The following is a 12214-nucleotide window of genomic DNA, read 5'->3' as shown; positions in this document are numbered from 1 at the left end:
CTTCCGCTGCTGGCCCCCGGGCTAGCAGCGCTTGGGAAGAACTCATGTTCCTGTCTCTGAGCACCCAGAGACCGGTGATGACAGTGCGCGCCACCCTCGGGTCTCGCCACTCGCATCCCTCTCTGTCGCCAGCCCCCTGGCAGAGCAGACCCCAGTGGAACGCGAGTCCTTCCCTGGTCTCCTCTGTCAGGGCGCAGCCGTTAACTGTGCTCCGACCCCGGGACGCCCAACAGCCTCCCTTGTCCGCGCCGGTAACGCTGCCTCGCTGCCCCACCCAGGGTACGTCTGTCGTCCGTATGACCCCGTTGGTGCAGTCTCTGGAAGCTTGGCTTCAGCTTCCGGGGCTGTCCCGCTGGGTTGCCCGGACCGTCAGGCTCGGCTACGCGATTCAGTTCGCGCAGGCTCCTCCCCGTTACAGGGGAGTCCGCTATACCGTGACCGGGGCCCATGCCCCCGTCATGCGTGCGGAGATTGCCACTCTACTGGCGAAGGGTGCGATCGAGCCTGTCCCTCCAGCCAAAATGAGGTCGGGGTTCTACAGCCCCTACTTCATTGTACCCAAGAAAACCGGTGGGTTACGACCAATCCTGGACCTTCGCATCTTGAACCGATCCCTTCACCGGCTTCCGTTCAAGATGTTGACTGCGAAACGCCTTTTCGAATGCGTTCGTCCGTACGATTGGTTTGCAGCGATCGACCTGAAGGACGCCTACTTCCATGTCTCCATCCTTCCTCGACACAGACCGTTCCTACGGTTTGCTTTCGAGGAGCGGGCATACCAGTACGCGGTTCTCCCATTCGGGTTATCTCTGTCCCCTCGCGTCTTCACGAAGATCGCCGAGGCAGCCCTTGCGCCCCTTCGGCAGCACGGGGTCCGCATCCTGAACTACCTCGACGACTGGCTCATACTAGGCCACTCTCGAGAGCAGGTTTGCGGACACAGAGATCTGGTTCTCCACCACTTAGCCCGTCTGGGCCTTCGGGTCAACTGGGAGAAGAGCAAACTTTGCCCCGTGCAGAGGATCTCTTTTCTCGGTATGGAGATCGACTCGGTCGCCATGTACGCGCAGCTTTCGAGCGAGCGCGCGCAGTCTCTGCTGACTTGCCTCCGACAAATCGAGAGCAAGAGTGCGGTTCCACTGAAACTATTTCAGAGGCTCCTGGGGCATATGGCATCTGCAGCCGCGGTAACGCCGCTCGGATTGCTTCATATGAGACCGCTTCAGCACTGGCTTCGCGATCGAGTCCCGAGATGGGCATGGCAGTCTGGCATGCTCCGGGTCCAAGTGACTCGGGCCTGCTTACAGACGCTCACCCCGTGGTCGAACCTCAGTTTTCTACGGGCCGGTGTGCCCTTAGAACGAGTTTCCAGGCATGTTGTCGTATCGACGGATGCCTCTGCCACGGGCTGGGGTGCCATGTGCAATGGACAAGCAGCCGCGGGCTCCTGGACAGGACCCCAGCGCCTCCTGCATGTCAATTGCCTCGAGTTGCTGGCAGTACGGTTCGCCCTGCACCGCTTCCGAGCGCTGCTGAAGGGTCAACATGTGCTTGTCCGGACAGACAACACGGCCGTAGTAGCGTACATCAACCACCAGGGCGGTCTACGCTCCCGCCGTATGTCTCAACTCGCCCGCCAACTCGCCCCAGTCAATTAATTGATTTATAGCCAACCTGTTGTTGTGCTTGATAATTTAGAAATAAAAGGCATTTTTTCTATACTGCTGTTTGCCCTGTGGCTGAATGCCCTGTTCCAAGGGGCGTGTCTCCTGTGAGACTTCAGTAAAAACGCCCACTGTTGTGATTGGCTGACATCTTTGCATTTGAAATGAGCGGAGGGGGCGTGGTTTAACTAGGTCTACGAGGCACAAGCCTGCTGCCAAAGAGACGGATGGACCTGAGTTCACTTCTCATCAGTTCTGTCAGTCTCAGTTCAGTGAACTGTTGTAGTTACTAGAATATACTTCAGGTTATTCGTTTATTTCTAGTCGGAGGGGCTGTCACTCATGTCAGAAAGTTAGTAACTTTAGTAAATTATGGATCAGCGCTGACTCGAGACGCGAACCCTTTAGAACGATTCAGTCCGATTTGGTGAACTGATTCTGTTCACTAAACAGAACCGGTTCAAAAGAATGATTAGTTTGCGAACCGGACATCACTAATGTACCAGAGACGGAGATGAGTGATTGCTAACAAAGTTATTTATAGTAACTACTGAGTTATGAGAGCTGCGCTGACAGCACAAGTTTATTGTGTTTGTATCTGAGAGTTCTGAATAAACACGAGTCCCAGTCACGCCGAGTCCGTCTTCATCATTATTCTACCATCTTTGTAACACATGCAATGTACCATTACAGCTGTCGAGATGAACGAGTTAGTAAGTGTTGATTATAGCATTATTTTTAGATATTTTCCTATCATATGAAAAGCATCAGTGACGCGCATTGAGTACACAGCGCAAACAAAGACACAACAGCAGGAATCGAATGTAATCCAGTTTATTGTGGGGATAGCTGGCTAGCCTAGCCGGATACCCTGACGCTTACCCCCCTTCTGCTTAATCTCACGCAGCGTTTGGTGCCTCCGCTGTGGGCCAGATGCAGTACTGGGGGTCAGGGATGTTGAAGGCCGACCGGTCAGTGCAGCCCGAGCCTCGGCGTGTGTGAGGTTTATCTCTAAAGAGATGTGAGTCTGCCGATGTTGAGCAGAAACTCACGACTGTATGTAGAACAGATAGACGCGACGAGGACGTACAAAAACACTGACTCACAAGATAGAAAACACGAAAACACCGTTCTGTCGGGAGAGAGAGAAGCCGCAGTGTGTGCACGAATAATAAATAATTAGCTACAAATAAGAAATCACTGATCACAGATCAGAAGGAACTGAAAAAAGACTTCTGTTTTCATTTGTACATCCAAACTGTCAGCATTCACTCGTTCACAAGCCATGATCTCTCGAGCGTTTGCATGGGCGTGCCAGATTCTCTGGGCGGAGGAAAGGGAGGTAACCGTTCCTGCTTGGACGTCAAAACAGGAGACTTCAGGATTGGCTAGTCTGGCCTGTCATTTTCTCAAAGGCAGAGAAAGACAGCCAGAACTCGGGTTTACACCGATCAACATTTCTATCCACCTGGGGACAATATTCAGGCTAGGGGAACTCATATTAATGTTGAAAAACCTCATAAAATAAAAATGTCATGCCATGGGACCTTTAATATTTTGGTGGGAACCACAGGATTCTTTGATTGATAGACATTTCAAAAGAACAGCATTTATAAAGGAAATATAAATCATTGTAACATTTTAAATGTTTACACTGTTACTTTTGATCAATTGAATGTGTCCTTGCTCAATAAAAGTATTAATTTCTTCTTCTTCTTTTTTTAAAATTCTTACTAACCCTAAACTTTTGAATGGTATAGTGAATTGATAAAATTGGTAAATCCCAATACAGACTTTTATTGTTAATATATAGTTTAATCGACCAATATAGTTGAATCTGCTATTCCCTGCTGAATGTGCATGACCTTACAAAGTATATGACATTAACCATGTCTGTAAGAATGAGAGAAAAATATTTTAAAGGGATGGTTCAACCAAAAATGAAAATTCTGTCATCATTTACTCACCCTCAAGTTGTTCCAAAGCAGATAGAGCAACCATTGACTACCATAGTAGGGAATAAAATACTATGGCAGTCAATGGTTGCTCTATCTGCTTGGTTACAAACATTCTTCAAAATATCTTCTTTTGTGTTCAGCAGAACAAAGAAACTCATACAGGATTGGAACAACTTGAGGGTGAGTAAATGATGACAGAATTTTCATTTTTGGGTGAACTATCCCTTTAAGCACATAGACATACCAGTCTCACCACATACTAATGCTGATTTGCTCATATCTCTTTTGTTGACAATCTAAAAAGATTATAAATTAATTATTCAGTCATGTTTAGTCTTATACTTTGTGTTCATGGGTTCTTAGTCACTAAATGGGATTCAGCTTCTAATTCTGAATGAATAAACACTGACCAGTTCAAGCAGTGGTGTGTGTGTGTGTGTGTGTGTGTGTGTGTGTGTGTGTGTGTGTGTGTGTGTGTGTGTGTGTGTGTGTGTGTGTGTGTGTGTGTGTGTGTGTGTGTGTGTGTGTGTGTGTGTGTGTGTGTGTGTGTGTGTGTGTGGGCATGTTTTCGTGAAATATCAGGACACAAATGTGTATAATGACATAGGTATGACATAGGTATTACAAAAAGAGGGTGAAATATGAGGACGTTCCCCATGTCCTCACTTTTCAAAATGCTTATAAATCACACAGAATGAGGTTTTTTTCACAGAAAGTGAACTGCACAGTCTCCTGTGAGGGCTAGGTTTAGGGGCAGGGGCAGTGTAAGGGGATAGAAAATACGGTTTGTACGGTATAAAAACCATTACGCCTATGGAATGTCCTCACATTTCACAAAAACAAACGTGTGTGTGTGTGTGTGTGTGTGTGTGTGTGTGTGTGTGTGTGTGTGTGTGTGTGTGTGTGTGTGTATACACCGATCAGGCATAACATTATGACCGAATGAATTGAATAACACTGATAATCTCTTCATCACGGCACCTGTTAGTGGGTGGGATATATTAGGCAACAAGTGAACATTTTGTCCTCAAAGTTGATGTGTTAGAAGCAGGAAAAATGGGCAAGCGTAAGGATTTGAGCGATGGCTTGACGACTGAGTCAGAGCTTCTTCAAAACTACAGCTTTTGTGGGGTGTTCCCGGTCTGCAGTGGTCAGTATCAAAAGTGCTCCAAGGAAGGAACAGTGAACCAGCGTCAGGGTGCAAAAGGCTCATTGATGCACGTGGGGAGCGAAGGCTGGCCTGTGTGGTCCGATCAAACAGACAAGCTACTGTAGCTCAAATTGCTCAAGAAATTAATGCTGGTTCTGATAGAAACTGCATCACAGTTTGTTGTGTATGGGGCTGCATAGCCGCAGACCAGTCAGGGTGACCATGCAAACCGGCAGAGGCAGTGTGATGCTTTGGGCAATGTTCTGCTGGGAAACCTTAGGTCCTGCCATCCATGTGGATATTATTTTGACTGCTGCTAACATCTTGGTGTCAGATACCACAGCACACCTTCAGGGGTCTAGTGGAGTCCATGCCTCAATGGGTCAGGGCTGTTGTGACAGCAAAAGGGGGACCAACACAGGACATAATGTTATGCCTGATGGGTGTATAAGTTGATAGAAGAGGAAGTGTAAATACTGATATACTCAGGTTATATAACACCTGCTTCTTATGAAAAGAGAAGTAGGCTGTTTTTATTTCCTTCTTAACCACTTTTGTTCTTTTGACGTGATGACTACAGATATCAGATGCTAGATCTGGCTGAAATATTAACACTTTCACCACTGCTTCTTGATAAATCTTTACTAGAATATAATATAACTGGCTTAATAATAACAACATCAGATCAGTGGGTGTCTGGTTTCACTGGCATCAATGCAAGTCTACTCATATATAGCTAACCTATGACTTTGGTCACATTTATCACTACAATCATCATTACCATCAATATTTTACCTTAATGAGTTGAAAATTACCTTAATCACTGGATTAGCCATGACACACACACACACACACACACACACACAACCTGGTACTAAAGTTAAAAAAAATACACTATATTGCCAAAAGTTTTGGGATTCCTGCCTTTACATGCACATGAATTTTAATGACATCCCATTCTTAATCCGTAGGGTTTAATATGGAGTTGGTCCACCCTTTGCAGTTATAACAGCTTCAACTCTTCTGGGAAGGCTTTCCACAAGGTTTAGGAGGCGTTTATGGGACATTTTGACCATTTTTTCTAGAAGCGCATTTGTGAGGTCAGGCACTGATGTTGGACGAGAAGGCCTGGCTCACAGTCTCTGCTCTAATTCATCCCAAAGGTGTTCTATCGGGTTGAGGTCAGGACTCTGTGCAGGCCAGTCAAGTTCCTCCACACCAAACTCGCTCATCCATGTCTTTATGGACCTTGCTTTGAGCACTGGAGCGCAGTCATGTTGGAACAGGAAGGGGCCATCCCCAGACTGTTCCCACAAAGTTGGGAGCATGAAATTGTCCAAAATGTCTTGGGATGCTGAAGCGTTAAGAGTTCCTTTCATTGCAACTAAAGCCCCTGAAAAACAACCCCACACCATAATCCCCCCTCTACCAAACTTTACACTTGGCACAATGAAGTCAGGCAAGTACCGTTCTCCCTGCAACCGCCAAACCCAGACTCATCCATCGGATTGCCAGACAGAGAAGCGTGATTGGTCACTCCAGAGAACACGTCTCCACTGCTCTAGAGTCCAGTGGTGGCGTGCTTTACACCACAGCATCCAATGCTTTGCATTGCACTTGGTGATGTAAGGCTTGGATGCAGCTGCTCAGCCATGGAAACTCGTTCAATGAAGCTCTCTACTCACTGTTCTTGAGCTAATCTGAAGTCCACACAAAGTTTGAAGGTCTGTAGCTATTGACTACAAGAAAGTTGGTGACTTCTGCGCATTGTGTGCCTCAGCATGCGCTGACCCCGCTCTGTTACTTGGCCTACCACTTTATAGCGGAGTTGTTCCCAATTGCTTCCACTTTTGTTATAATACAGTTAACTACTAATACTTAGTAGTGAGGAAATTTCATGAATGGACTCCTTGCACAGGTGGCAACCTATCACGGTACCACGCTTGAATTCACTGAGCTCCTGAGAGCGACCCATTCTTTCACAAATGTTCGTAGAAGCGTGCCTAGCGCTTGATTTTATACACCTGTGGCCATGGGAGTGATTGGAACACCAGAATTCATGCTGTTCAATGACCTGAAAGGGGAGTTTTATTTTAACATCCTGATCGTATGTGCATTGAGCGTTTGCAGCACATGTTGCCAAATTATTGCAGCACATGTTGCCAAATTAATTTTGTCTGGTGTTTTTTCTATTTGTTTGTTTTCTTCAGTTGCAGCGTGTTGAACCCACACTGTAGTAAACTGAAGGGAAGATACGGTTACAACCATGAATGTGATTTATTGTCAACCTACACTACCATTCAAAAGTTTGAAATCAGTAATGCTTCAACAAGGAGGCATTACATAAATGTAAAGTAACTGAAGGATTGTGACATTGAAGACTGGAATAATGATGCTGAAAATTCAGCTTTGCATCACAGGAAATTAAATATATTCAAAAAGGAAACAGCTATTCTAAAAAGCAATAATGCTAAACATTGATATTTTTGATCAAATTAATTGTGAGCACAAGAGACTTTAAAATAAAAATAAAAAATCCCAAACTTTGTATATGGAGCTCAAACCAGACGAAATTATTTTTAGTTTATTTCCTCTTTACTGGTTAAGGGACAAACTAATTTACCTGCCATTAGTTTTAAAAAGATTCACTTCTTGCCATTAGTTTAAAAAGGTTTTACACCTCTTGCCCTCAGACCATAATGTTATCTAATAATACATGTATATACTAAGTTTAAATATATAAAACATACAAAATTGCATATTGCATACATTCCATAAACAACCCCTTTTTAAAGTTCAAATCAAAGCCAGGAAACACTTAAGAGTCACAAGTCATGTTCAGATCCCAGAGGTTTCCGTTTATTGATTTGGAGCATAATTTCATTGATGCATCACAGCACATGCAGGTAGGAGACAGATATAGACAGCAATGGCTTATGAGAAGTGCAAATTTAGACAGCAAAGCAAGCTACAAGCTTTTTCTGCTTAAATAACTGGACACATAGGATGACCAGTCAGTCAAACAACAAAATAAAGTTTGATGGCATGTAGGGCAATAATCACTCCTATAGCATAACTAATCAGCAAAGGAAATGGATGGAGCCTTTAGCTGCTCTCCTTGCCAAGTGTGAGCTTGTCAAACATGTACTCGGCCATGCCGTTCTGGGGGGCGCCCATGCGGCGCAGGTTGGTCACCCAGTCGCCCAGTTCTTTGATGGACTTCACCTGCTCGTCCAAGTAGTGTGTCTCAATGAAATCGCACATCTGTAAGAAACAAGGAGGGTATGTTTGGAATAAGTTTCGTTTGTGAATGAACTTGTCTAGTGGCATTGGTATCTGAGGTTGCACACTCACATGAGGGTCATTGTGCTGAGAGGCCAGCTTATGCAGCTCCAGGAGGGAGTGATTGACGCTCTTCTCCAGCTGCAGGGCACATTCCAGGGCTTCCAAGCCAGTTCCCCACTCATCCTTTTCTGGTTTCTGTCATGCATAAATACAAAGGTTAAAAGTGGCATGAGCAAAATCTTATATTACAGTACAAATATATGTAGTAACCCAGCACTAGTGTCATAAAAGCTGTTAATTCATGCATTTAAAAAAAAAAAGTAATGCATTTTTTTATATAAAGCAGAGAATTAAATACGGTCTCAATTAATTCTCTTATTAGAGCTTGTTGGATGTTAAACAAGACGCAGGTCAGTGGAATTTTATATAAAAAAATATATATTAAAGTGCTGTGTCATGTGCACGACGCAAGTGCAACAAGTCATACCAAGCGGTAAACTCCCTGTGGTCTCTTAAAGCTAACAGAAGTGTCAAACTGCAATTCAATGACTGGCCGCTAGAGACAGGCTCCAAAAGGAGGCAAATCTGTATCTCCCCCCTAGGTTAAAATGCCCAACTTTACAGCAGAAAATATGTTTACAGCCTGGTACAAAAACTGGTTTTGGTCTATACAGCTAATTTTGGGCTTCATGACAACTGTGAAGGGGTGAATTTTATTTGTAACTCATCCGTTTAAATTATATTAAGCCTTAAAATTCTGCATAAATAAGTTTGTGGCCACTCGAGTGACAGGTGGATTGCCACTAGTTTCAGCAACCATTGATAGAAAGTGACAAGAGTAATCATTTTCCAAAAGTCAGCAAGTGATGCGAATCTTCACAAACATAACTGAACGAGTGCACAGAAGCTAACAAAATGTTTAATTTTGTCTATAACATTGTTCTATCACATTGTCTATAATTTTGGGTTACACCATTTTAAGGTGTCATTGTTACAGTGTAATTATACGTTTAAGTACTTAGTAATATTAATTAACTACATGTACTTACTATAGGGTTAGGATTTGGTTTAAAGTTAGTTGCATGTAATTATGCATAATTTATAGTTATTACTATAGTAAGTATATGTAACAAGGACACTGTCAAATAAAGTGTAGCCAAATTTTATTTAAAAAATTAACTATTTTATTAAACTAAAAATAAATAACTGATTAACAGATAATCAAAATAATTAGTTGCAGCCCTACGATCAATAGGCAAATAAATAAACAATAGGCAAAATGCAATTAACTTGTGACACCAACTAGTCAGATGCCAAGCCAACTTCCTAAAAGCATCTCACGTGAACCAACCATTTTTGCTTTACCAACGAAACTGGTAATCAGTCCTGCCCTCATGCAAATATCAAGTGTTGTTGCAAAATCTGTACCAGTCACACGATATAACGTCACAGCATCTGGTCCTAAGAGCATTTGTTGTTGCCGGTTATGCTTTTTCATCTAATAAACAGCTCACGGTCAGTTGAAGTTTAGTCAGTGTCGGTTAAAGATAAGAACCCCACCCCAACCCTCTCCCCTCTATCTCAGCGCCCTTGCCTTGTCCTGTCAAACTGTAATGCTATCACATAAACACACCACACAGACGTACCTTCACATCCTGCAGAAAGATCCTCCCTCCCCTCTGGTTCTGGAACTTCATCAGTTTCTCAGCATGTTCGCGCTCTTCGTGGGACTGATTGCGGAAAAACTTTGCAAAGTTGTTCAGTGCCTTATCATCTCGGTCGAAGTAGTATGACTGCATGAGGAATAAAATAATCAGCACAGACTATTAGCAATAAAGGAAATGAATCATTAACCAAGCTTTCAAGCAAAGTTCATTCAAATACTGAACTCAATGCTCCTTCCCATCATCCATTTCACCTAGAACACTATACTTTACTAAAACAAATGGGAAAGGGATGTTGTAATGGCCTTGGACTCTCACCATAGAAAGGTAGACGTAGGACGCATACAGCTCCATGTTGATCTGACGGTTGATGGCCGCCTCGCAGGCCTCCTCGAAGTTTTGTCTCACCTGAGAGCTCATGTTTCTGTAAGAGAGGAGACAGATTAGATCTCTTGATTGTATTAAATAAAAAAAAAGCCTCCCCTCTGACATCCCTGCTATTAAGGAGCGCATTGTAATCTCTCCAACGTCAACTTCTGCATTAACACGCACCGTTGCTCACCACAGACCCACTAATAATAGGGTCTATTGTCTGTCCCAGACACAGCAGCAGGCGTTTATGCCACAACTCTGTAATATGCTGTACCGAGTCGAATACATTCTCAGGACAGGTGGTGTTAATGTTCCGCCCTCTTATTTCTTTATGAAGAAAAGCACATGATTGCATGCCACACATTTCCTGGATCACTTATTTAATTCCACTCAAGGTTTGGCCTTTTGGGCCAACCTCATCTACTCATGAGATCTAGCCAACATGGTCTAACCTATAATTATGACATTGATTTAAAACCACTCACGAATAAAGGCATCTGAAATTAGACCTGGGGCAACACCTCAACATGTTCTACATAATGCTAGACAATATCGATGTTTACTAAATAAAGGATTAGGAAAAAACCTTTGCGGCCAGGGAACATTAAACCAAACCTGCTGAACGACTTAACGATGCTTTGAGCGTTTTGGATGAACACCAGTCCCTAGCCACTTTCATTGCATTAAAAGAGCATTAACTTACTCAAATAAATGTTCGTCACATGATAGTTTGTTAAATGTTAACGCCAGGTTAGCATCGATGCCACTTACATGGCAAACAAGGTCAATATCACAATCCATAATTTAAATTACTATATAAAACATTTCGTCAAATGAGATTAAATTAGCCATGAAAACACAATTGAAACAACTTAACTTACCGAAAACAGTTGTTAAGCAAGCCAAAACAAACAGCTAACGTTAGCGTTAGAAGATAAAGCATACGAACGTCGTGAGTATTTAAACAGCCTTTTTACATTTTATTCAGAAAAAAAAAAACGTCCAAAATTTGCAAACATTTAATAAAGGCTATCAAAAAGTAAAGTTGTTTCACGGTAAACTTTGAGCTCGACATCTCCAGTCCACATCCACTTTCACTGGCAGTCACCACTTTTCAAATAAACTGTTTAACATACGTTATTAAATATTTATTGTGCTCCAAATCCAATCTTTCCACACGCGGCAACGAACGCAAAAGGGTTAACGTTAGAATGGTAACGGTAACGTTAGCTAGCGGCGGCCATTTGATAAGACCGCGGCCTTTACAAAGATTACATCCATTCAAATGAAATGAACGACAATTCGGCAAAAGAAACGAATTCGGATTAATTTAATTCTTAATTAATAATTTTTTGCCCTGCAGGACTAAATCGATCAAAAACAAACAAACAAAGATGGCGCCTTTGCATCTTGCTCGCTTGTGATGGATGCCGCAATCTCTATGCAAAGCGAGTAATTCATGTATCAAAATGAAAACAAACAATCTGAATTGAATATGTGAATAAATGTGTTCAATCTCGTGGAAGACTTACCTTTAGATCGGTTTTACTGCTTTTAATTGGGGTTATTAGCACAGATGGTCAACGACGCTGGTTCGCGTAGATTTATGTTTAAAGCTAGCGTCTTAAAACTAAATATTCGATTTTGACCGAAAACAAAATGACTGGAATCAAAGAAGCTGATTGATGGAAAAGCGAAGAGAAAGACAGAAGTTCGGTTGCCGTTCAAGCACTGTTGAAGCAGGTAACCTTCAGTCCGTCCTCGTGGCTGAAATGATTATGAATTCATGTGTTGTGGCGCAGTAGTATTTGTATGACGTACGCCAGAGTACTTGTGTGACGCAACACGCACGAGGTGCAGGATCCACCCCGAAATAAAGCCACAGGCAAGACAAATGTGAAAAACATAACACCAATTAAAACAACATAATGTAATCTAAAACATATAGAATATAATAACAAAAAAAAAAAAAAAAAAAACACCTCAAAATTATTTTCATTAGCGATTCAAGACAATTTGTAAACACAAGTAATATTTTTTTTACATTTAACCTCTAAGAGGTATATATATATATATATATATATATATATATATATATATATATATATATATATATATATA

General features: G+C 42.6%; 1 protein-coding gene across 1 annotated transcript; it reads right to left on the bottom strand.

The window, feature by feature from the left end:
• Positions 1-7604: 7604 nt before the first annotated feature.
• fth1a (ferritin, heavy polypeptide 1a) lies at positions 7605-11942 on the bottom strand. Its single transcript, XM_079810867.1, has 5 exons — positions 11626-11942; positions 10040-10145; positions 9704-9850; positions 8127-8252; positions 7605-8036 (listed from the first exon to the last, which is right to left on the bottom strand). Exons 2-5 carry the CDS (start codon positions 10139-10141, stop codon positions 7878-7880), a joined length of 534 nt encoding a protein of 177 aa, XP_079666993.1. The 5' UTR covers positions 10142-10145; positions 11626-11942; the 3' UTR covers positions 7605-7877.
• Between the last annotated feature and the right edge of the window lie 272 nt (positions 11943-12214).

Source organism: Gobio gobio, assembly GCF_949357685.1.
Source record: "Gobio gobio genome assembly, chromosome: 2".
Taxonomy (NCBI): Eukaryota; Metazoa; Chordata; class Actinopteri; order Cypriniformes; family Gobionidae; genus Gobio; species Gobio gobio.
Note: the sequence above shows the minus strand (reverse complement) of the source record. Positions and strands in the feature narration are given on the sequence as shown.